At 39.3% G+C, this 27,060-nt stretch overlaps 1 protein-coding gene and 1 pseudogene across 4 annotated transcripts in view; both read right to left on the bottom strand.

Annotated features, from left to right (window-relative positions):
* Positions 1-27,060, bottom strand: part of MRTFB (myocardin related transcription factor B) — a 213,420-nt gene that overhangs the window by 87,726 nt on the left and 98,634 nt on the right. Inside the window, exon 1 of one of the 4 annotated variants that reach the window (XM_010597296.3) lies at positions 1,612-17,558. The exons of the other annotated variants lie outside the window; for them this stretch is intronic. Within the exon in view, the coding sequence (XP_010595598.2) occupies positions 1,612-1,732 (121 nt within the window). The 5' untranslated portion in view covers positions 1,733-17,558. Of the gene's footprint in view, positions 1-1,611; positions 17,559-27,060 lie in introns of those variants that run through there. 4 annotated transcript variants of the gene reach the window in all.
* On the bottom strand, positions 21,602-21,734 carry LOC111752718 (U6atac minor spliceosomal RNA; annotated as a pseudogene).

The following is a 27,060-nucleotide window of genomic DNA, read 5'->3' as shown; positions in this document are numbered from 1 at the left end:
ATTTTTAGGGCAAGCATCTATACATTATGTAATCATCTCAACTCTACTTCCTTGTTCCTGTTGATAATTCTCCTACCCTGTTTTTATATTTTTAATCGTTGCTTTCTATGCTCTTTGGCACACTCTACTGCTGTGACATCTTTTATTTTTTCCTATTCTATTTTTCCAGATTTTCAAGTAACACAAAAATTGTTTTAAATTTACGGTATTAACAGGAGCTTAAAACTTGAACTTGACTTAAATGACGTATAGATAATTCTTGAACTAACGTAAAAAAATTTAAGTTCTTCTCAATAAACTTTCCTTATTCCTCCAACTCTCCAGAAAGGTATCCTAAAAATTCCACTGGGATTGATCTAAGACATTTACGACGAGCCTTATTGTGCACAAGCAGAGGCAACCCATTGTTTGGTTCTTAGCAACAGCTATTTATACTTCATTGTGTGTCATTTGGTTCCATATAGGTGTTTTTTTCTACCCATACCCAAGAGTAGTTTAACTCTAGCAAGTCCAACTATTGTTTATTAACATTTAAATCTGTCACAAGCTACCATCATGTTCTCATATTCTAAATGTCTGAGGGAAAAAAGAGGAGGAATACCCTTTTGGAAGATGCTCAAACTGCTACTTAGGCTGATAACTACATTTACTCCCTGCGTCTCTATGAGAAGAGCAAGGGGAAAAGTGAGGGGGCGGCTGATGGCAGAAGCTGACGGCAGATGAAATGAAAAAGGGTTACTGAGGGGTTTTTCCCCCAAAAGGGACTAGAAAATCAGTTTTCAAGTTGAAGAAATAGAAGAGGGGTGACCTTCATGTCTCAAATTTAGGTAAAACTTATTCTCTGTAGATCCTGAATTTCTTAAATGATGACCGTTGATCTCTAGCTGCTGCAGCAAAGCAAGCTGTCCCCTGGCCGTGCCACACTTCGGGATGCCAGGGCAGAGGACAGAAATGCCTGCACCTTTGGCCAGATTCTTAAATGAGTCCGTGAGGTCCCTGTATGGTGGTCGTTAATGATAATAATTGACAGCATTCTCAGGCTTATTCTTTGCTTTGTTAAAGCAAACAAACCCAAAACTATACAATGTGCTTTATAACCAATTAAATCAATCATTTTAAGATTTAATTCAGAAAAAACCGTTCTGATTTCAAACAATCAAAACCATAAATTAGTTAATTAGAATAAATGAATTTTGCTGGTATTATATTTTTAAGCCTAAATTAAGCAACGTTCTGACTAACACTGAAGAGGAAATGGCTTCTCCTAAAAAAAGTGGGGAGGCAGGAGGCAAAAAAAAAAAAAAACCAAAAACTGGAGGACATGAGAAAATATACAAAATGAAGGATTTTTACTGAAATAAGGACTGGCTTCCTATGTCCCCCTACTGTATTAATTATTGCAAAATCCCCAGAGCTCTATCACTTAATGAATCTTTAGTAATAGCTATCCCAAGCAGCCTTCAGCTTTCATTGCAAAGAACTTCGCCCGCGTAAGGTATATGACTGAGCAGAGAGCAGACACACAGCAGGATTTAAGCAGACAGACACGCTCAGCCTGGGAGACAGGGACATGGATTCGGCGGTTTTGTCCCTGTCCGCAAACACACTGACCTTCCTTGAGACTCTTCTGGTTGCTCCCCTCAAGGCATTCCTTTTCTTTTAATGGTTCGAAATCCTCAGCAGTTAAAATCTCTGGGAAGCCCTGTTGCTGCTTCTTGGAGCTATCGATCATGGTGAGAGTCAGGCAGCATTAAGCAGAAGAGAAGCTCAATTTGCCGAACAGCAGACAACAGTGCTGAGAATCCTGGTCCCTGGGTCCTTGGTTCCTGCTCACAATATCCCAATCATCGGACAATTATGTCTTTAAGCAGCAGAAGGCAGCCATTACCTTCTAGTTCCCAGCTTGACCTGCAAATACACTCGTGCTGCTGGAAGCCCTCAACTCTCTCCCACGTTGGGAGGCAGAGCCTTGGAGGCACGACTCTGAAATCCCACCCCTTTTCCCAGCCAGCCCCCTTTCCTGTGCCATTCCAGCTTCCCCCGCGCTGAGGACTTCAATCTGCAGTTTGATGGTCCGAATCATCTGACAAACACTGAGTCAAGCAGTTAAAAATAAATCCTCGAGTTGTTAAGAGAGAAGACTCTGCTGATACCGAAGAAGACAAATTGCTGCCTGTGGTCTCTCGGGCTCTCTATAAACACAGCCGCAGGCTGTGGAAATACTTTCTACCAGCCAGACAAGCACATTACTCATTAAGTTCTCCAGCTAAACATGCGGCAGGCTTGGGCATCTGAAGGAAGCAGGTCTTAGCAGAGGTACCACACCGAATAAACACGCTCCTAGCATACTGGGAGAGAAACAGGGTCATTTCAGCACCAAAGTTCTGTTGTGCTGTACTTTTTGCTCTGCACGGCTCTCCCCAGCGAAGGCACTGCTCTTTGTAATAGGGCAATGGACTGTAACTGCAGCTTGCTTCCTCTGGCAGTTCAGCTCTGAGCAGCAGTTTTCCGCTGTGCCACTAGTCGGCTGAGAGAGTCAGCATTGCCGTGGTTTTCTAAGGAAAAATCTCTCCTGCACATAGAGACCCAGAGAGCCTCTATTTTGTAACATTCAGCCAGCAACGGGCACCTCTCCTGCAAGTCACAGACTGCGCTGCTCACACACGAGGGATGCTGCATGACGGAAATCCCGAGGTATGGTTCTAGAAAATGTGGAGGCAAACCTCAGTTTTCACATACACAAAATATATGTTTATCTGTAGCTGTAGCCAACAGCATCTGATTTTTTTTTTTAATTGGTTCAAAGAGATTCCATTACACCCATCAGAGATTAGAGGGGCAGCAGACTGTGAATCCTGTTCCCTGAAGGATTCACTTTGTTCACTTTTTAAAACCAGGACCTAGCAGAGTGCCTGGAATATTGTTGTTGTTGTTAGCTGCCATCAAGGTGATTCCGACTCTCGGCTGCTAACAGAAAGGTTAGCAGTTCAAATCCTCCCAGAGGCATCTCAGAAGAAAGGCCTGGTGATCTACTTGTAAAAGATCCCAGCCACTGAAGAACCCTATGGTGCGCAGTTCTGCTCTGAAACACACGGGGTTACACAGCGGCCACGTTCACCGTGGGATATTCGGGAATTCGCAGTCAATATTTGTTGGATGAATGAGTGAATGAAATTAAAACAGAAGAAGGTACAAAACTTGTAATACTCAGTGTTCGAAAGAAGTCCCAGGTCAGTAACCAAGTGCTACTCATTTTAGATGGACAACTTGATGTTCTCGAAAGGAAGAAAATTTTCTTTAAAAGAAAATCTACAGGTCTGTTTTGAATGTGAACCTGACAGGATCCTCTTGTGGAATAAAGAAAGGCTTACATATTTACACCCTGGAAAATCAGTATTCTTTTCACCGTTTAAACATAGATGGGAAGGAGGCAGGAGACCGGGTGAGGCAATCTGTCCTCTGTCCCTGGTTCCAAGGCTGGTGTGCACTAAACCCGTGCTGTTCCAGAAGGACACTTATCTACTCTTCTCCAGCGTCTCTGGAGAACAAGATTACGTAACACACGACATGCTTCTTGTCAACGGAAATTCCTTCTGAAGCTATTTAAGCCCATCCTTGGTCGTCCAAACCTCTGCAGAAACAAATAGTGACGAGCTTATCACACTTCTCAAAAATGCCCTCAAATTTTTTGCTACTATATCTGATCCTAAGGCTTTTATTCTTGTAAATTAACTACTCCCGTCGTTTTTAAAGAAGTAATAAAAATAACCATCATTTTTTGACGACATTCTTGATATCAGTCACTTTATTCTATGTTTTGCGAAATTTATCTCATTTAATCCCTAACAGCCCTTTGTGATCTCTCTGATTACTTGTACATTATAGACATTTTACAGGCCAAACCAAAGTCACAGAGCTTGTAAGTGAAGGTCTGGAATTTAACCAAAGTCTTAGGTCTCCAAACCCCAAGTTCTTTCACTTGCGTGGCATTCAGCCGGCTGTCTTCTAGGATAGGCCCCATTTCCAGGCTGTAGCTTGATTTTAGGACAGGTTTAACAGTAGAGGCCGTAACTTTTATAGCCTCCTAGTAATTATACTCCTGATGAGAGATAAGGAAACTAACAATCATACTAGAATACCTTTTAACTTTTCATGAACTAACAATAACAATAGCCATCAACTTTTTTTTTTTTAAGAGCAGTCAAATTTAAAGCCCTGGCGGTACAACAGTTAAGCAATCAGCTGCTAATCAAAAGGTTGGCAGTTCAAACCCACCAGCAGCTCCGTGGGTGAAAGACCTGGCAATCTGCTCTCAGAAGTTTACAGCCTAGAAAACCTTGTGGGGGAGTTTTACTCTGTCACATGGGGTTGCTACGAGTTGAAAATCAACTCTGTGGTACCCAATAACAACGTGTGATGGGCACAGTCTAAGTGCTTTTTATTTACCCTGTTGACAGACTGTGAGTTCAATATTATTATCCTGATTTACAGATGAGAAAACTAAGAACTAGAGAAATCAAATACTTTGTCCGAAGTCTCATAAGTGGCGGCAAGGATTCCAAAGCAGGCAGCCCAACTCCAGGCCTATATTCTAAATTACTTTGCAAAAAGAACAGCAAAAACAGTAAGCTCCAACATCCTCTTTTTCAGGATGTTGCTTTTAAATCCTTCCCAACTGTTTTCAGGCCATAAATCTACAAACCTGAGTGGCCACACAACTACATCAGTCACTTTAATATCAGTGTGGGTGTGTATGTGCGCGCGCGTATGTGTGTGCTGAGTGTTTTTTTTTTTTTTAAGTTCTCTTTTAAGGATCTTTAGCAAGCTGATTATTTTTATATCCGGTAAATATCAAAATCCCAATAAAGAAACACATTGTTCTGTTGTAGCTTTATATCAAAAGAGTCTTGCCTTTATAGCTTTGAAAGGAAATAATAATTTCTCTAGCAGTGAGTATGCCTGAAAGAACATTTACTTTGCTATTATTTCTGAAATAATTCCAAATTCACAGAGCATTTTTTTCCTGAACTATCTGTGAGCAGGTCCTGACATGGGACCTCTTTACCCCAAGTACTCTGGTGTGCTAATTCCTACAAACAAGAATATTCTCCTGTATAACCACAGTAGAACCATCAGTGTCAGGAGGCTGGCATTGATATGTCACTACCATCTAATTCACAGGCTGCTCTCAAGTTTCACCAGGTGCTCTAGCAACATCGTTTACAGCGAAAGCATCCAAACCCACATCATGTACGGCACTGAGTTGTCTAGTCTTAGTTTCCTTCCATCTTGGACAGCTTCTCAGTCTTTCCCTGACTTTTCTTTTCTTGAATTTTGAAGACTACAGGTCAGTTATTTTGTAGTAAATTACCCTCAATGTGAGTTTGTCTCCTGTGTCCTCGTGATTAGATTCTGGTTATGCATTTTTGGCAGGACTCCCACAGAAGTGATGATGTATTCTACCAGGTGGTAGAAATTCAACTGATCCCATGGTACTGATGAAGTTCATTTTCACCAACTGATGAAGATGGGATCTGCCAGGTTTCTCAAGTTTTTTCTTTTGTAATCCAGTATTGTGTGTTGAGCTACTCTGAAACTAATGCATTGATGTTCTTGGCTGAATTATTTATTGCTATGATGGTTGCCAAATGGTGATTTATAAAATGCCATCATTCCTGCTACATTTATTGGTGACACATCCTACTGCAAGGAAAAGAATTCTCTTCACCCTGTTTATTTATTTATATCAGCATGGACTCATGGATTCCTATTATATCATTAATGCTATCATTATCGATTTTGTGCTCACTTTATCCCAGATTTGGCCAGTGGGAGTCCCTTCAAGCTGGCTTCAGCTTCTTGTTCTTACCTATCATTCTCTGAGTACTTTTTTACTTTCTGGCACAACAGGATATTCCAGGCTCATTTCGTATTTTTCCTGTCCCAGCCATTTCTCCAAGTAGCCCTGGCTCCTTTTACTAGACAAAGGTATTTATAAACCAAAGCGTAAATGCTAGGTGTGCTCATTGCTATTATGGTATCACTGTTCCCAGGCCTTCCCTGTAGAGAGCGCTAGGGTATATGCATGTGAGTATATGTGTGTGTGTCTATAATAAACATATGGATACACATTCATATCTATGTTTGTAGATGTAGATACAGATCTATATATATATATATACTGAAAACCAGGAGTTCACTCAGATGCCTCCAATTCCAATCTAATACCACAAGGCCCATTCTCCCTTTGCTCTACTGTAACTTCCTTCTTCTACAGTGAGAAACCTGTCTCCTATGGTCTCCTGCCATCTGACTCACAAACATACTATTCATCCCACCGCTGCCACTGCCATAGCCAAACCCTCCTCACCCTACGTGGGCTCTGAAGCCCTATACTGGTCTGCCACCCCTACTCCCACTCTGAATGGGCAGTGTAATGTCTTCTGGGTTGAATTAGGGCGAGAGGGAGGAGACATGCAGGACCCAAATTTTAAAAAGAATAAGAGAAGCCCTACAGTTGTCGCATGAATTGCTTTCCAGTGGATTTGCCCTTGTTCTTTACTATATGTGTGTGCTATGTCATCTTCACTGTCATTTGGCTCTATTTCATGAGTGACATTTAACTTCCAATGATACGCGCCTAAAGTCACTTCTGCTATGATAAATCTTCCACAGTGTTAATGCGTATGCTGTTTCAAAAGAGCTGTTTTAGTATGAAAGAGACTATCATAAATCAAGTCAATTTTCCCACCACCCCAAGCACAGACATTTAACAAGCGTGAGAAAAACGGTATGGCTTAGAGACTACGAACAATCCAAGAAAAGGCCTTAGGGAATTAGAACACAAACAAACACGACTCAGGGGACCTACACAAAAACTTGGCAGAGTCAATATATGCTTACAACAGTACTGATAAAAAGAATATTGCTCTGATGATACTGTATTTGAATAAGGAAAAACCTGAGAATATTACCGACTGGGCAATGTCTCACCGAGGTGAAAACATTCAAAAGTAATGAGTGTTAAGTATTGAGTCCTATTCTTGACACTGACATTGAGACAGAGAACCTCTCCTTTTCACCCTCTCCATCTCAGCACTTCGTCTGTAACAGGTGCTCAGCAGCTAGTTGCTGAAGTGAATGAGGGTACATGCTGGGGCTTCCTTCATATGACTCGGGAGCCCCAGTATTACACAATTCATGCACACAATTAGACTGGATACATTTTGGGGGGGGGGGAATTCCAGTCTAGGTTACACCAACTTTTTTTTTTAAGGGTACTGTATTTTTAACTTACTGTTTTAAGTGAAAGTTTACAAATCAAGGCCATCTCTCCTATAAAAACTTACACATATCTTGCTATGTAACCCTAGCTTAAACCCCCCTAATGCGACAGCACACTCCTCCTCTCCGTCCTGTATTCCCTGTGTAAAAGGGTACCATATTTTTAATAAAATACATAATTATTCCTTAATTTTCTCCTTTTTAACATTATAAGCACCAGTACAAACCATCATGCCTTTATAGCGTTCCTCAATGCTTACGGTAAATCCCAACAGTTAATTAAAAAATTTTTTCAATAAACAATGAGAAAGAGTACTAGCACTGAAATCAGACATTATACCTTAACAGTCCTTCATTTTTATCACTTTTTAAATACAAACATATTAAAATACTGTACTTAAGATGGAAACAGATTAACAAATGGGCCCCTGAAGCAAACCACTGTTTCATAAGGAGTAAATTTTTCTGACATTTCTAAAGTTGTAAGATTTTAAAGGAAAGCAACAGTAATTTGTGTAATTAAGTATTGTAGCATAACTAAATACTGCAACAGCGCAAATCAGCTTAATAAGTGAACTATTTAGTTTGTAATTTGTGCTTATTATCCTGCACCCTAGAATACAGGCAGACATGACTGGCATGTACAGTATACGCTCTTGTGCTTGCTTTCTCTGAAGATGTGAACTGCCACCATGGCAAGGCTTTTGGGGACTGTAATTTTACTATTTGATGGTTTGCTGATTATCCTCTGCTTAGACTGAGAGAAAAGAACTTCGTGCTGGATGGGGGCAACTGGCAGGATGAGCAGAGGACATACTTCAGAGCCCATGCCAAGTTGGGTCTTCAAGTCATAGTAGCACCACTCCACTGAAGTGCTGTGACTCTGTAAACGTGCCTGAGGCCATATGTCCCCTCCAGCCCAAATCGTTAGTGAGGATAATCCATTCCGTCTTAGTCATCTAATGCTGCCATAACGGCAATACCACAAGCAGATGGCTTTAACAAAGAGAAATTTATTTCCTCACAGTGAAGTAGGCTAAAAGTCCAAATTCAGGGTGTCGGCTCCAGGGGAAGGCTTTCTCTCTCTGTTGGCTCTGGAGGAAGGCCCTTGTCCTCAATCTTCCCATGGTTGAGAAGCTTCTCAGGTGCAGGGACCCCGGGTCCAAAGGACAGGCTCTGTTCCTCGTGCTGCTTTCTTGGTGGTTTGAGGTCCCCAACTCTCTGCTTGCTTCCCTTTCCTTTTATCTCTTGAGAGATACAAGGTGGTGCAGGCCAACACCCCAGGGAAACTCCCTTTACCTTGGAGGTGATCTGAGTAAGGATGGTGTTATAATCCCACCCGAATCCTCTCAACATAAAAGTACAATCACAAAATGGAGGACAACCACACAAAACTGGGAATCATGGCCTAAACAAGTTGATACACATATTTTTGGGGGGACATAATTTAATCCATGACATTCTACCCTTTGGCCCCCCCAAAATCACATCCTTGCAAAATGCAAAACATTCACCCCATCATATCATAGCAAAAATCTTAACTCCAAGTCCAAAATTCAAAAATTCTTCTTCATCTGTGAAACCTAGAACACAAGTTTATCTGCTTCCAAGGGTACTATGGCACAATAGGCACAAGCTAGGCATTTCCATTACAAATGGGAGAAACTAAAGGGAAAGAAGGCATAACAGGCACCAAGTAAATCAGCAGAACACATTACATTAACCCTGAAAGCTTTGAAAATAATCCTCTGTTCTCTGAGACAATTTACACAATGGCCCTGCCCTCCAGACTCGAGGTATTGGCCACACTCTCTGAATTCTGAGTGGAGGTCCCCTGGGCCCTGGGCTTCACCTCTGCCTTCCTGGCCCACTGAGATAGCAACTCTGCTCCCCTGGCTTTAGGCGCACCATTCTCCTAGTCCATACGTGCGGCAACTCTACCCTTGGGAACACCAGAGGCCAGGGCTCCACCCTTTGAAACCCCTGAGGTCATGGCCATACCTTTTAAGACTGAGGCAGCTCGGCTTCTTGTGTTCTTTGTCTCTTCAGCTTCTGCTTCCTAGTTTCTTGGCCCCTCAGCTCCTTGGGCCTCACGCCTATATCTGCCCTGCTGGGGCAAGTGTTCCAAAGCTCTGTAGCTCCACCGATAAGTGCCTGGAGGCACCCCAATCCGCCAGGAAGCCTCCTGCACACAGGCACTCAGCTCTCTAGCTCTGTGGGTCAGCAAGGCCAGCTCCACCAATAAGTGCCCAGAGGCACCCCACTCTGCCAGGAAGCCTCCTGCACACAGGTACTCAGCTGTCTCGCTCTGTGGGTCTGCTTGCACTGGTCTCCTTGTTTTGCTGGTTCTCTGCTGTCGCCACTTCTCTGCTGCTGTTGCAATTCTACCCATTCACAGTTTCAAAACGGCTTCCACATTTAGGTATCTGTCAGAGCAGCGCCCCACTCTCTTGGTACCAAATTGAGGGATGGCAGAATACACTTCATCAGCTTAAAAACCGTCATTCAAGTCCCTTCTCTGCTTCCAATGTTATGGTTATTTATAAACATATCAATACAGATAAGCTGGCTGGAAGATTTATAATAAAGACCTTTCCTTAGATTATGTATCTTCGGATCAGCCTTCCTTGAATTCTGAGATGACTTCCCTACTTATGGAATGTAGCAGGAATGCAATGACTACAGCTCTGAAGGTTTAGCACAGACAGAAGGGGGGCGGGGAGTGAAAAGTTGCTTGTTACTGTCCAGTGGATTCCAACTCATAGTGACCCTACAGGACAGAGAACTGCCCCTTAGGGTTTCCAAGGCTGTAATCTTTATGGAAGTAGACTGCCGCGTCTTTCTCTTGTGGGGCGGCTGGTGAGTTTGAACCACTGATCGCTTGGTTAGCAGCTGAGTGCTTAACTACTGTGCCACGAGGGCTCCTTAAGAGGGTCACATTCAAACAAAGACTGGAATGTGCATCGATTCTACATAGAGTTCACCACACTGTGTCGTCAGTGTGGTGTTGAGGTCAGCAGTGCCAATTACAAGAAAACTATCTGTAATAGTGTTTCTCAACCTTTTTTACGTTTTTGCCCCCCCAGAGACTTTTTACATCGTTTTGTCCACATTGCCTCCCATGAAATTTTAATACCACAGATAAACTGTATATGTATATCTGAGCTTTATACATAAAAAGCATACCTCTGAACCAATTTTTGCCTCCATTGAGAATGCCTGATCTGCAAGATGGTAAGCCAATGTTTCTTTTTTTGAGGAAAAAAACAGCAAGATAATAAGAGTGAACTGAATGCAGCAAAAGTGTCCCTGGTTGGTGCAAACAGTTAAGTGCTCGACTACTAACCGAAAGGTTGGCAGTTCAAACCCACCCAGAGGTGCCTTGGGATACAGGCCTGGTGATCTGCTTCTGGAAGGTCAGCCTTGGAAATCCTACGCAGCGCAGTTCTACTCTGCACACGAGGCTGGAACTGACCTGATGGCAAATGGTTTTTCTGGTTTGGTATATAAGAAACCCTCAATAAGAAGCCAACAACTGTTCACCATCAAAACTAAAATCTCTGTAAAGATGGAAACATGTCAGAGAAGGAAAACTCAAATATTTTCCACTAAATAGAGAGCGACAGAAAAGTGGTGACTACATCGTGTCAAAGGCAGAAAACTTTCGAGACCTGGAAAACAAAGCAGCCCCATCGCGCTCCGGCTCTCACAGGTTTCATGTACAGGTTTCAAGTCCTCGGCAGCTCTGAGGAATGGGACAACATGTAACGATACTTATGCTTTTATAAAAGAATTAAATAAACTACAGTTCAGAAATGAAATGACACGCTTTCAAGTCACTTTGCTGGTAAGTATATCTCTTTAATCCAGGTCTTCTGACTCCAGGACTCTTTTCACCAAAAGGAAAGGCCTGTACATGTTTTTTCTGTTTTACTAATTTTACACATGATTTTCAAAGACATGTATTAAAAATCAGTTAGTTAATTTCAGGGGGATGATAACACCACAGATGGATTTATGAGGTATTGAGGCAGGATGGTTTTGTAGAAGGAACACAGGCTTTAGAGTTAAAAATAACTCGGCATGAGTCCTGGTTACACCATTTAATGGCTGTGAGATCTTGGAAAAGCAGGCTGCCTCATATAGAAATGTAACGGTAATAGTAATAGCAGCTGTTTTCAATGACTGGGAAAATGCATACAAAATACCCTGCACAGGCACGCTGGGCTCGCCCAAAATGGTGGTTTGTCAGGACTCATTTCTGGGAGGGTTTCCCTTGCCTAGAATCCTCCACAGGAGCCCTGGTGGTAGAGCAGTTAAGCGCTCAGCTGCTAACCAAAAGGTTGGCGGTTTGAACCCACTAGCCACCCTGCAGCACTCTGCCACTCTGTGGCAGTCTGCTTCTGTAAAGATTACAGCCTTGGAAACCCCATGGGGCAGTTCTACCCTGTCCTACAGGGTCGCTATGAGTCAGAATCGATTCGACGGCAACGGGTTATGGGGTATCCTCTAGGGCTGTGCGCTCACTAGATTTGGGTTTCTCTGGCATGTAAAAAACACAAACACAGACTCAGGCACTAGACACTATACCATACACACATTCTACACTTCCCAACCACATCCCCTAAAGCTTCAGGCTTGGGGGATACGTGAACTGCATGCCAACATACAACTCGCGATCACCAGCATAAAGCGCGGCTCAGTGTTCTACCACACAGCGGCACCTAACTGATTTAACAAAAGCTCTGCTGACTGACATGCAGGGGCCTCTCCAGTCTATCCGCTCAGTACTATACACAATGCTGTAACGATCTTTGGGTGAATATATACTTTCCCAGCTACTTTTTAAGGGTAAATACTGACCTTATGGAAACCGGTCTCTGGAAAGGTTCACCAATTTACACTCTTACCAAGTGTGTGGAAGAATGTCCTCTCACCATACCTTGCTGACACTAGATACTATCTACGAATTGTTTTCAACTTTACCAATCTGATGTCGTATTTTAATTTGCTCTTTTAAAATTACTAATGAGTTTGGGCATATTTTTAAATGTTTTCTGGCCACTTGTTTCTTCTTCTGTAATCTGCCTGATTGTGTCCCTTGATCATTTTGATACTGGGGTGTTATTTTTATGTATGAAGGACATTCAGGACAGCATTAAATGTCTGTCCTAGGTGACAATTAATGCTTTTCAAGTTTGTCATTTATCTTTTAATGCAGATGATGGTACGTGTGTGTTGAGAGGGAATAGAGAGGAGTTACTACAAAATTTCCCTCTCACTTATTCTTCTTGTTGAACTTTAAAACCACTGAGATTCTTATTGGAATTGCAATAAAATTTATTGGTTGATTTGATCTGGGAGAATTGACTCTGCCTCTAAATACCTAATTATGGCCAAGCAGTCAACTGTCTTAGGCTGGGTTCTTTAGAGAAGCAAAAGCAGTAAAGTGTATAAATACATATAGCGAGAGATTTATATAAGGAAATGGCTCATGTGACTGTAGAGGCTGGGAACGTCCCAAGTCCGTGGATCAGGAGAAAGGCTTGTCCTGATTCACGTAACTGCAGGGACTGGAGAACCCAAGATCGGTGGCAGGTTGGTGAGCAGGGCTCTTGCTCACAGGCTGTGAAGATCAAAAAAATCCCAAGGTCAAGAGGTAAGCTGCTAGCTTAAGTCCCAAGAACCAGAGGTCAGACGAACAGGAGGCAGCTGCAGGATCCGGAGCAGGCAAAAGCCTGACGTCCACTTATGTTCAGATGCAGGCTACATGCCCAAGAAAACTCCCTTTCAACTGACTGGCTACTCAGGGCAGATCCCATCATGGGAGTGATCACATATAAACACTGAGAATCATGGCCCAGTCAAGATGACACACAATCTTAACCATCACATCAACCATAGGGTGTGAGAACTGGGTAGAACAAACACTAAGACATAAGTCTCAGGAGTCTAAGGATATATTCTTGGGTGTTCATGAGTTCTTTATGAAAATTTTTAAATTTTGTATATTTAACTTGTTTAAACTAGAAAAAAAATGGAAACCTTTCAATCACCTAGATGACTATTTTATAATCAAGCACTTTGTTGTTGCTGTTGTGTGTTGCAGAATTGATTCTAACTCATAGCGGCCCTATGTGACAGAGCAGAACTGCCCCATAGAGTTTCCTTAGCTGTAATCTTTATGGGAGGAGATCACCAGATTTTCTTCCCATGGAGCTGTGGACCTTCTGGTTAACGGCTGAGCGCTTAACCACTGTGCTACCAGGGCTTCTCAATCAAGCAAGACCATATAGTAACGAAAAATAGAGCTGGACATTGTGATGATGACATCCAGCCTGCAGTAGTTTGAATATAGAAAATGGACAAGAGAAGTGAGTTATCATGGCATATGGCAGTACAGACTCTGAGCCATGCAGGAGCAGTAAGTACCACTGGCAGGCGTCAAGCAGCAATCACATTTATGCAAAAAAGCATAATTTCCCGGTAAATTAGTATTAATTTGAATTTCATAGTTTTAAAATTTTTATATCCCCAAATGTTTTTGTCTTGTATTTCTGTCAGTGTTACTAAGCAGAGTTTATATTTATGTTTGTACATAATTAGACAACATTTTACTGATAAAAATGAAGTTATCCTGTGGGTTCCACTAACTCTTATTAAAAGGGTCTGTATATTACTAAAGTTTGTGAAATATTACTTCACTGTCTAAATCAAATGGGAAGTGGGGACCTAGTTAATCTGCTACTTCACTTCCACAGTCAGCTTTTCCTGCCTTCTATGGCCATCTGCTTCTATAAAGATTTCAGCCTAGGAAACCCTATGGGGGCAGTTCTACTATCACACGGAGTCACTACGAGTTGAAAATTGACTTGACGGCACACAACAACAGTGTGGCCCCAGAATGTTATCTTGAAGTGGGGATTAAACATTTGCCTTTGTTAATCTAATATGACTGGGTATCCCGTTTTGCACCTTGGGATTCAAGACAAAGGTGGAGATAACACCAAGCATGGCTAGAGAAATTAGGGAGCCAAGGTGGCTATCCAAATGCAATATATAGTCATGACATGCCCTTACACAAGCTCCAAAATGTTCCTTTTTCTCTTATTCACTCCACTTTCAGTTGCCTGTACCAGTGTTCTAAAGCATTCCCTCTTTCCCAAGTCCACACTACTGCCCTCATACTTTTCTCTGCAAGTAACTCGGATCCCTAGATTACTAACAGTATTGAGATATTCAGACATAAGCTCCACTCCACCTTTCCACTCCCGTCCTACCTCCCGTCTTCGAGGAAACAGTAATCTTTTTTCTTTCTGTGGGGAACCCAGACATTTTGTTTCAGACTATACTCCCCCCTGCCTAAACACCCACTAATACATACCCACACACCCACACTCTTACGCACAGCCACATACACGCTCACACCCACTGTCACACGTATACTCAGAGTCACACATATACCCACACCCCCACACACATTCTACCTCAGGATCATATACTTTTTGCTTTCTAAACGGTAGTTTTTAAATGAGTTTGCTTTCTGGAGTTAAGACAGCCTTGATTTTAAGATTATATGCTATATTCTTAATCATCTATAATTTTATAAGAAAGACTTTTTTGACTTTATTGGAAAAATGAAGATAACAAAAATAACAATCACAAGTGACTAGGGCTAGGCTAGACCTCAGGTTGGTCCAGCTTCAGACAATGCACTTAAAATGACTAAGACTAACAAGAAGGAGTGCTGGCAACGACGTGAAGCAGTCAAACTCTCATATACTGCTGGTGTGGACGTCACACACAACTACTTTAGAAAACAATATGATAGCTTCTTTAAAAAGGTAAACAAACATTTGCCTGCTGAGCCATTCCATTCCTTGCTATTTACCCAAGAGAAATGAAAGTGTATGTCCATACAAAGGCTTGTACAAGAATAAGAATGTTCACAGCACCTTTATTTGTAAGAGCCAAAAACCGCAAACAACCCAAAAGTCCACCCTTACGTGAATGGAAAACCTAATGTCAGTATAGCCATACAACGGACTGGTTCAGCAGTAAAGAAGAATAAACTACTGATACATACAACAACATGGATGAATCTCAAATTCATTATTCTAAAGGAAAGAAGCCAGACCCAAAAGAATATATACTATGTAAGTGCCTTTATTTAAAATTCTAGAAAATGCAAACTAATTTACAGTGCCACAAAGCCAATCAATGACTGCCTGGGAACCGTGGTAGAAAGAGGAATGGATTACAATCGGCCATGAAGAAGCTTTAAGGGTGATGAAAACGTTTATTATCTTAACTGCGGTGACGGTTTCACAGGTATACACACATGCCAAAATTTCTCAAATCAAACACTTAAAATACGTGCATTATATAGCATATCAGTTATAGTTCAGTGAAGCTGTTTTTTTTTTTTTTAAACCGCAATGGTACTTGTGAGAACAAACAGAGAAATTCCTTTATGGAATATGATAACCTTGAAACAGCCTATTTATTTATAAAACTTTAATGCAGTAGAAGATTATTTACCTGGGTGTCTAAACCCTGAAAACAACAGAACAGTAAAAGTGTTCTAAAGAATCTTATGAAAAAACAAAAAACTATTCATCCGCTAAAATAAATCTCAATCTGTAGTAAGTGAAGAATGATGTCCAAAGTGCATGGTGATGGCTTAATTCACCAAGCTGTGATGGACAGGCCTATCCTACCTTGGTGGACTAATCTGTGTTACACTGCCTGGATGGTGAAGGGAGGGGATCTTGATGTCAGAAAACACAGAATTCAAGTAAGAAAAGATTGAAGCTGACAAAGAATGACACTTCTTAATGCTAAATGCCATAATTGACAATGAAGATACTACAGTTAGGACTATATGCAAAACGATACAACCACCACCATTATAAAACAAAAATGACAGGAGATAGGATGTGACAGTGATGGAAACAAACAACTAAAAAAACAAAACAAAAAACCTGTTGTCGAGTCAACCCCAACCACAGCGACCCTATAGGACGGAGGAGAACTGTCCCATAGGGTTTCCAAGGCTGTAATCTTTACAGAAGCAGACTGCTACAGCTTTTTCCTGAGGAGTGGCTGGTAGGTTAGCAGCCAAGTGCTTAACCACTGTGTCACCAGGGCTCCTTAAACATGAAAAAAAAAAACCCAAGCCTGTTGCTGTCGAGTAGATTCCGACTCATAACGACCCTATAGAAGACCTCTCTCAGTATAAAACAGATCAAATAAGCAAAAATAAGTGTGTATGTGTGTGTACATATATATACACACACAAAGACCTAAACAGCATAATCAACAAGGAGATCTTGTCAGTATGTATTGAACTTTATACTCTGATGATAGAGAATACTTTCCCAAATATACACTGGATATTAAAAAATGAATCACATATTAGTCAAAAAGAAAATTTCAGTGAGTTCCACAAAATATAAAATATTATAAACAACACTCTGATCTCAATTTAATAAAACTAGAAATTATTAATTAAATAATAAAAGAAGCCCGTCTACCTGGAAATTAGTAATATCGCCTATGAACTCACAGAAAAGAACAAAAATACAAACTGAAATAAAATAATTTCTAAAAACTATAAGTGAAAATACTATATATCAGAAACTATGGTATGCATCTAAAGCAGCGAAGCAGAAAAAAATTCAAATCCACAACCTTACCAGCCTTACTTGTTATATCAATACAAATGAAATAATAAAAATAAACTCTACACCAGAGAGAAAAAGAGATTTAAAAACAACAACAGCAACAACAAAACAAATACTAAGACCAGAGCCTCAGTTGCCCATAGGGTGACAGCAAAGGTCTATTTTATGTGCAACGGGAGCCCCAGAGAAGGGCAGAAACCATATTTGCAAAAATAATGGCTGAAAATTTCCCATATTTGATGAAATACATAAATTTACAGATTCAAAAAACTTAGCAAAGCTCCTGCAGGATAAATTCATACACATACAGAAATCAATTGCCTTCAAATATACAAACAATCAGCAGTTGCAGAATATAACAGCAGAGAAAACCCTGTTAATAATAGTGACAAAGACAAAACTCCTAGGAATAAACTTAACAGAAAATGTGCAAAACTCCTGAAAAACATAAAAGTAGGCTTGAACAAACGGAAAGACAGTCCTTGTTCTTGGATAAGATCACACAACATCATAAAGATGTCAGTTCTAAGTTAATTTGTAATCCCCATAAAAATACCAACGAGCTTTTTAATGGAGCTAGACAAGTTGATACTTAAATTCATAAAAAAAAAAAAAAAACCAAGCAAGCAAGACAAGCCAGGGAAACATTGAAAAAGCAAAGCTATGGGCGAGGGAGAGGGGAGCCTTACCAGGGAAAAATAAACTTCACATGGATCAGGGATATAAACGTAAAAAATTAAACCATAAGAGTACTCTAAGTAATCATGACAGGGTTTTTCCATAACCCGGGTATAGGAAAAGGTTTTCTAACTATGGCCCCAATGCAATAAATGCAATAAAAGATAAGACTGATTAATTCTGGTCACATTAAAAGGGGAGGGACCCACTTTTGCATAGAAAAACAAACAAAACACAGAACCAATCAAGCAACAAACCAAGTCCAGTAAAGCTAAATCTAAAGATAACTGACAACTGGCAGAAAATATCTATAACATGTATTGAAGATAAAGGGCTAATATTCCCAAAGCATAAATAGGTCCTTAAAAATCGATTTAAGTTCAAAATAGAGAAATGAGGGGAAAAAAAAAATTTACCACCCAGCCCCCCAAAACTGAAAAGGGCAAACATACGAAAAAATGCTCGATCATAATTAGAGAAATGCAATTAAAATTACACTGAATTACCATTTCTCACCTATCAGATGGTAGAATGTATGACAATACGTTCTGTTGGCGAGGCTGTGGGGAAAATCAATGTTCTCCCACATTGCTAGTTAGAATGCAAATTGGTGCAACGCTTTGGGAGAGAGATTTGGCAATATCTAACAAAAAACTACATAGGAATTTACATTTGGACCAGCAACCCCACTTCTAGGAATTTACCTGAAAGGTACACCTCCAACATTATAAAAATACATACGCCCAAAGTGATTCACTATAGTATTTCTTTATAACCGCAAAATATTAGAAACAACTTAAATGCCCACACACAGGAGACTGGGTGAATAAACTATACTACATCCATGCAACGTTATACTATACAGCTGTAAAAAGGAATTATGTCGATGTGTATGAACCGATGCAAGGAGATTTTCAGAGTATGTTGTTAAAAAAAAAGCCAAAAGTGCAAAACAGCACCCACATGTTACCTTTTGTGTAAAAAAAAGGGGAAATAAGATAATATAGCTGCTTGTTTGTGCAGAAAGAAGCAAAGGAAATATAAACTAGAAATTACTGAGACTGATTACCTATAGCGGATGAAGGGGAACAGGGTGGGAAGGATGGAGAGATGGGTAAGAGGTGAAGAGAGACACTTCTCTGAGGACACCTTTTTTTGTACGATTTTGCCTTTTAGAACCTTAATATTTCACATATTAAAAAAAAAAAAATGAAATCAGCAAGGATGTGGGAAAATCCAAACTTGAATATAAATAACAACAAACGAACCCAGCTGTATTTCAAATAAGGAGCCTAGTGGCCCAGTGGTTGGCTCCTAATTGAAAGGTCAGGGAGTTATACCCACTGGCTGCTCTGTGGGAGAAAGATGTGGCAGTCTGCTTCTGTAAAGATTATAGCCTTGGAAAGCTTATGGGGCAGTTGTACTGTGTCCTATAGGGCTGCTATGAGTCGGAACTGATTCAATGGCAACGGCCTCGAGTATTTCAAATGAATTAAAATGGACACACTGAAGATAGGTTAGAATCAACCTTAGCAAGGTTTGAACACAATAAACTATACACCTTTAGGCCAAAACAAAAACAATGTAAACAAAAACTCCAGTTAGGAGATTTTTAAACAGCTTTAGTGAGATATAATTTACATACCATAAAGTTCACTTGTTGAAAGTGTAGCATTTGTTTTTACAGTTGCATGGATTAGCAATCCTGAAATGTGTGTTCTAGTACTGAACACGTAAGAAAATATAGTATGACCAATAGGAGCAAAGTTTCTCACTATCAGAGAGGGAGTTACAATTACAGAAAGGGGGAAGGCTAGAACGAACCCTACGATACTGGATTAAAATTAGAGGTACCAGTAAGGATGACTGCTTTTTAATATATAGAGAGATACAGACAGAAGTAGATACAGATGTGTGTATGTCTAAGTACACATGTATTTCATATTTGTCTGTTGAGAAAGTTTAGAAGCAATGACATCCCAATAGCAATTAATACACTTAGTTCCCAGATATTGGTTTCTAAATACCACACAAAAAGGAACCAGACTTCTTTGGAGAAATGGCTGATTCAGGGGCTGGGTGAGGAAAGTACAAGTTGAGCCTAGAACATCTTGCTGTGCCACAAAGTAAGTACATGCTCACAGAAAGATAGGGATTGTCAAAAGGACATGGAAGCCAGCTACAAGGGGTTCCCACTGGGACAATTTTTTGAGCACCAAAATAAATACTGATAACAGATTATAACACATAGAATAAAATAAGAATCCATGATTCCATACTGACATAAGTGAATAAATAAATAAGGGCGAAAGGAAACCCTGTCTTTAAAGCAGAATGTCACCGAAATAAACGTAGGAGTAATGGAGTTAGAAAATCACCATTTGGCAATTTCCAGAGTAATAACTGTTCTAGGCAAAGAATTACCAGTGAATACTAAAGCTGGCAGGCCAGAGTTTCATGAGGAATAAGGTATTTACACAGTATCAATGTATTTCCTCACAAGATACTTATCTCAAAATTATAATGGGAAAAACAGTGACTTTACAGTGGAGAAACTGCCTTAATCAACTGACCAAAGTTAACATGACCAGTAACGGGACAAACGAAGTCTCTAGGTGGTGCAACAATTAAAGCATTTGGCCACTAACTGAAAAGCTGGAGGTTCAAAGCCACCCAGAGGTACCTTGGAAGGCCTGGTGATTTACTTCCAAAAATACCAGCCACTGGAAACTGTATGGAGCACAGTTCTACTGTGACACACTGGTATAGTAATGGGACAAACAGATAACACATGCCTCGATATGATGCACTGAGAAGACACAACATCTACTCTATGCTCTTCCTGCCGATAGTGTGTGTGAGCTGAATCCAATCATGAGGATCCAAGAGATGAACCCAAACTGACGGTCATTCCACAAAACAACTGATCTGTACTCATCAAAAATATCATTGAAGGGAAAAAAAAAAAAAGACTACAGAACTGTTCCATCTGACAGAAGGCCAAGAGACCTGACGATTAAACACAACATGTGATCCTGGACTGGACTGTGGGACAGGGAAACAAATTTTTATTTTATTTTGCTATAAAGGATATTATTGGGTCAAATGGCAAAATTTGAATATGGTCTGTAGATTAGCTAACGGTATTGTACTAATGTTAATTCTTGATTTTGATAATTGTACAGTGGTTATGTAAGAAAACGTCCTATCATTAGGAAAAATACACCAAAGTATTTAGGGGTAAAAAAGCATCATGTCTGCAACTTACTCTCAAACGGTTCAGGGAAAAAACATCATGTGTAGAGAAGGGAAGAGCATGATAAAGCAAGTGCGGTTCAGACATTAACATTTGGGGAATCTGGATGAAGGATATACAGGAATTCTTTGTACTTTCCTATAAGTCAAAAATTATTTCAAAATAAAGTTTTTAAAAACTTGTCAATTTATACATTTAAGATCTGCGTATTTCAGTGTATATAAAATATAACTCAATAAAAAAGTTAATGACTTTTTTCCCAAATAGATAAGAATGCTGTGAAATAAATACTTTCAAACAATGCTAATAAAAGTATAAATTGGCATAATATTCTAGAAAGCTACTGGGAATGTGTTTAAGAACCCAAAAAGAGCCCTAAACTCTTTGAACTGATAATGACGTATCTACGCCTTTATTCTAAGGAAATATTCTAGAGTATATACAATGGTTTATGTACAAGGCTATTAATGCCATCATTAACTATAGCAGCAAAATTCAGGAGATACAAGCTAAATGATAATAAGGAAATGATTAAATTATAACACATATATAATGAAATATCGTATACCCAACCCACTGCCACCGAGTCGATTCTAACTCATAGCGACCCCATAGGACAGAGTAGAACTGCCCCATACAGTTTCCCAGGACTGACTGGTGGATCTGAACTGCCGACCTTTTGGTTAGCAGTCGTAGCACTTAACCATTATGCCACCAGGGTTTCCAAAAAATGGTGGCAATGCCTTAACTGTTATGCGTGTTGTAAGGCCCAAGGGCTTCTACCATCCTTGTCAAGGGAAGTGCTAACCTTCTCTTCTTTCATACAGCAAGAAATACTATATAGCTACTGAAAACAAGAGCTTCAAAACCATTAAAAGAAGAGCCAATATTATTTCAAGAGACGTATTTAATAACATGGTAAAACGACTGCTATAAGGGTGAGGGGAGAAGAGGAGGCCGTAAAGATGTATTTCAGTATGGTCTGTATATTGTTTTTCTAAAAAATTACATGAATTAAAAAAAAAAGATCAGGACAAAATATTCCAAAATCTTACAGTGGTTATTGCCGAGTGGTAGGACTTACAGTGTATTTAAATTCTCTACTTTTTACCTTTCTGAATTTAAAAAAATGGTCTACAACAAGCACGCATTACTTTTATGATGGGAAAAAAAAAGACCAAAGTTTAAAAAGACATTTCCTATACGAAAACTTCCTGAATTGGTAATCTAAACTCTTTTTTCAGAGTAAATGCCTGTGTTTCATTTAAACAAATTTTAAGGTATTATAATGTTAGTAAACAAATACATGCCTTGATCATAAAAAATGAAAAACTGTCACCAAGAGAGAACTTAACAATATTAAAACGTTTGTACAGATTTAAAACAGAAAATGAGTAATTTATTCAATCACATCTGTCAGCAAATAATCATATTCCAACTCTCTGCAAACTAGATGTTTCCTTAACTCATATAATTATGATATTTGTCTAGGAAATGGCTCTGAAATATTACACACCCTAGCCATTCTCTATATTGTTTGGAAAATGAGTTACGTCTGACATTCCTTTTAAGACATTTTAAGAATGAGGTCATTTGAAAAGAATTAAGAAGATTAAAAGAAAAATTGTACAGAACAAAGATTCTACCTAGTTCGAATGTCTGAGGGAGCCAGATGACATAATATACTACCAACCCCAAAGCCACCTTTTCATAAAGCAGTCTAATAATGCTAATTGGAGAAAAACATTTTAGCCTATGATATATGAGTAACAAGCATTTCAGAATTTCCAACTACAAAGTTAATTTATAACAAGAGGCCTTTTGCCACCTTAAAACCAAAATTCTCTTGTTCACTTTGTACACATATTTAGGTGATCCATTCATATACAAGAGATGGCATTTTAGGAACAATAGATAAATTAGGCTAAATTTTGTTATAACTCCTTTTTTGCTATAAAATAAAAACAATTCAATAATAAAAGCACTGTGTTCAAGACACTGTGCTAAGACCTTTCTGTATAACTTAATTTAATTCTCTAAATGACCCTAGAAGGCAAGTTCATTTATTGTACCTTCATCCCAATTCACAAATGAAGGAACCAGAACAGCGGCAGGTAAATGGCTGGGATTTTTAAACTCAGGATTATCTGTGTCCGAAATCCACGCCCATAACCAGGATAAGTAAAGAGGAACTACTTTAGCAAATAGAATTAAAATGTATTTAATAGTTTCAAAAGTGGTATTGTGTTAGTATCAATTTTTTAATCTATTTCCTATTAAAAAAGAGAAAAACAATTTACATCTAGTCTTTAAGAGTAAGGATTTGGTTAACTGAACTATATCTGATGTAGTCATTTGAGCTAGTATGCAATCATTAGCTTGTGGTTTATAAAGCAATTATAAAAATAAAAAGTTATAAAAAATGAGAAAAAACAGAAAACAAATTTACATAAATGACATCGTAAAACTAAAAAAAAAACTATACAGAAAAAAAGATGTAAAAGATACTACAATAATTTAACAGTGATATCTGACTAGTAGAACATGTATTCATCTTTTTATCTCTCCTTTTCTTCCTCACAAATTTGCTGTAAGCATGTATTACTGCTATTTTTATAATGAAAAATCAAGCTACCTTTAAAAGAACGAATAGGCTTAGTATTTGGGCAGCACAAAAAGGCCACAGAAAATGCAAAACCAAGAATCAGAAGTGGAAACAATGGCTGACAATGAAAATGCTTCTCATAAAAACCATTATCAGCTATTCATCTATATCTGACCACAACGGTCTCTTCTCCAGAGTATTGGGTGTGTTGTGCCTTCAATTTTTTTCTAAATGTTATTTTTGGAAACATAACCTTTTTTTTAACCTTAGAGAACAAAACTTATAGGTTAACTTAAGAGGAGTTAGGAATTTTTAAAGACTCAAAGAGGAGGGAGAGGGCTTAGAACACGGAAGAGAGAAACAGGAAAGAAAATAGGAAATAGCACAAATTTACCAAAGCATTGTCAAGGAGAAACATTTTCTTAGTCACGATATTACCAAAACAAAAAACCAAACCCAGTGCCATCGGGTCGATTCCGACTCATAGTGACCCTATAGGACGGAGTAGAACTGCCCCATAGAGTTTCCAAGGAGCACCTGGCGGATTCAAACTGCCGACCCTTTGGTTAGCAGCCATAGCACTTAACCACTACACCACCAGGGTTTCCAGTCACAACATTAGAGACTATTAATACACAGAATACAAATAAAAACAAATATTTAAAATAAAAAGAAGTGTGATATTACTTGCATCCAAAGAGTATATTAAGATATTAAATTGTGTACAATTAAACAAATGCACCATACAACAATACCAAAGTCACCAAACCCGCAGCTGTTGCATCAATTCCGACTCAGAGCGACCCTACAGGACAGAGTAGAACTGCCCCATAGGGTTTCCAAGGAGCAGCTAGTGGATCTGAACTGCTGACCCCTTGGTTAGCAGCCAAGCTCTTAACCACTGCACCACCAGGGCTCCACCAATGTCACCAGGAGGTATCAATTATTTTTAAACATTATCATTCCAGAACACTCATAACAGCATCGGTCTTCATGAATATTTTAAGACCCCAGATGCTACTCACCAAACTAGGATGTAGAACATTATCTTTATGAACTATGTTATGCCAACTGACTGAGCTGTACCATGAGACTATGGTCCTAAGACTTTTAACCCAGCAAACCAATCCTTCGAGGTGTTTGGATATGTCTAGGAAATCTCTAACTGTGCCCCCTATGTACTTTATTATATATATGAGTGTACGTGCAGCACACACAAACATGTATATACATACGCCTAGATCTGTGCAGCCACACTCATATTTTTTGATAGTCAGTACTGTTGTTGCAAAATTGTATATGCTAAAGCATTTACTGAAACTGTCCCATATTCTTGTGTTCTTCTTAGGGTCTTCATTTACCTTGGTCTAGTTGTGTAGACTTCACTCATATTGAGTATTTACTGCCTTTCCCATCACCAAAAATAACAAGTGTCTACTATCTAGAAAGTGATTTCCCCTCCCTCCTCCTCCCATTGCTGGTAACCATCAAAGAACGTTGCTTTCAGCATGTACATCTATTCTTGACTTTTTATAAAAGTGAGACCATACAGTATTTGCCTTTCTGTGATTGACATATTTCACTCAGCATAATGTCCTCCAGACTGACCCATGTTATGTTTTGCGGACTCCTCATTCTTTACAGTTACGAAGTATTACACTGTATGTATGTACACAATTTGTTTATCTACTCATCCGTTGATGGGTACTTAGGTTGTTTCCATCTTCTTACTACTGTGAATAATGCTGCAATGAACATAGGTATGCATGTGTCTATTCATGTCACTGCTCATATCTCTAGGATATTTACCTAGGAGTGGAATTGCTGGATCATAAACGAATTCTATTTGTAGCTTTTTGAGGAAGCACCATACCATTCTTCATAGTGGTTATACCATTTTACAATCCCACCAGAGTGTATAACAGTTCCAATCTCTCCACAACCTTGCCAGCATTTGTTGTTATTATTATTTTTTATCAGTGCCATTTTTCCAGGGGTGAGATGGTATGTCATCATAGTTCTGATTTGCATATCTCTAATGGCTAATGATCAAAACAGTCTTAGCAAAAGAGGCTGTTAGTTTTGGATATATGCCCTTAATTAAGTTGAGGAATTTCCCTTCTACTCCTGTTTTGCTGAGAGTTTCAAATAAAATCTTAACATTTTTTATTGTATCTTTTACGCATGGCTATATTTATGCCCTTTTTCATATAAAAGTTAAAAAGCAACATTGTTGCTGTTGTTAGGTGCTGTGGAGTTGGTTTTGACTCACAGTGACCCTATGCACAACAGAATGAAACACTGCCTGGTTCTGTGCCATAATCACAACTGTTCGCCATGCTTGAGCCCACTGTTACAGACACTGTGTCAATCCATCTCCTTGAGGGTCTTCCTCTCTACTTTACCAAGCATGATGTCCTTCTCCAGGGACTAATCCTTCTGGTAACATGTCCAAAGTATGTGAAACGTTGTCTCGCCATCCTTGCTTCTAAGGAGCATTCTGGTTGTACTTCCAAGACAGGTTTGTTCATTCTTTTGGCAGTCCAAAATATATTCAATATTCTTTGTCAACACCACAATTCAAAGGTGTCAATTCTTCTTTGGTCTTCCTTATTCATTGTCCAGCTTTCTCATGCATATTAGGCAACTGAAAGCACCATGGCTTGGGTCAGGTGCACCTTAGTCCTTGACATCTTTACTTTTCAACACTTTGTAGAGGTCTTTTGCAACAGATTTGCCTAGTGCAATGTGTCTTTTGATATCTTGACTGCTGCTTCCATGGGTGCTGATTGTGGATCCAGGTAAAATGAAATCCTTCACAACCTCAATCTTTTCTCTGTTTATCATGATATTGCTTCTTGGTCCAGTTGTGAGGATTTTTGTTTTATGTTGAGATGTAATCCACACTGAAAGCGGTGGTCTTTGATCTTCATCAGTTAAGTGCTTCAAGTCCTCTTCACTTTCAGCAAGCCAGGTGTGTTATCTGCATAACACATGTTGTTAATAAGCCTTCCTCCAATCCTGATGCCCCATTCTTCTTGTAGTTCAGTTTCTCAGATTCTTTGCTCAGCATACAGAGTAAACAAGTATGGTGACTTTAAACCATGCAGTATTCCCTTGCTCTAAAAAGCAATAGTGTATCTTAAAAACTACTTGTATCTTAACTACCTTTCTTTAAAAAAAAAATTAACCTTACCTAAAAAAAAAAAAAAAATTTTTTTTTATTGTAATAGCATTCTTTATAATCTTTGCAGATAACTTGAGAGCCAAACATATCTTTAAAACTTTATTCCTTAATAGCTTTGTGACCTTGCATTAATCTCTCTGACCTTCTGCTTACAGGTCTTATAAAATAGAAACAATTAAAATCTACCTCATAGGTAAAGTGCCTTTACCTAGTCACGGATGAAAACCTCTCTCTACTGGTAGAATTTAGTACTTTAAGTTGGCTGGTTATTTGGGCTCCAGGTCTACTGTGTGACCAAGGGGGAAAAATATAGTAATAAGCAGAAACCTATGGAAAACCCAGCACACTGCGGTTTATATACATG

This window comes from Loxodonta africana, chromosome 12 (genome assembly GCF_030014295.1).
Source record: "Loxodonta africana isolate mLoxAfr1 chromosome 12, mLoxAfr1.hap2, whole genome shotgun sequence".
NCBI lineage: Eukaryota > Metazoa > Chordata > Mammalia > Proboscidea > Elephantidae > Loxodonta > Loxodonta africana.
The sequence above is the reverse complement of the archived record's forward strand: the minus strand, read 5'-3'. Positions and strand labels throughout refer to the sequence as shown.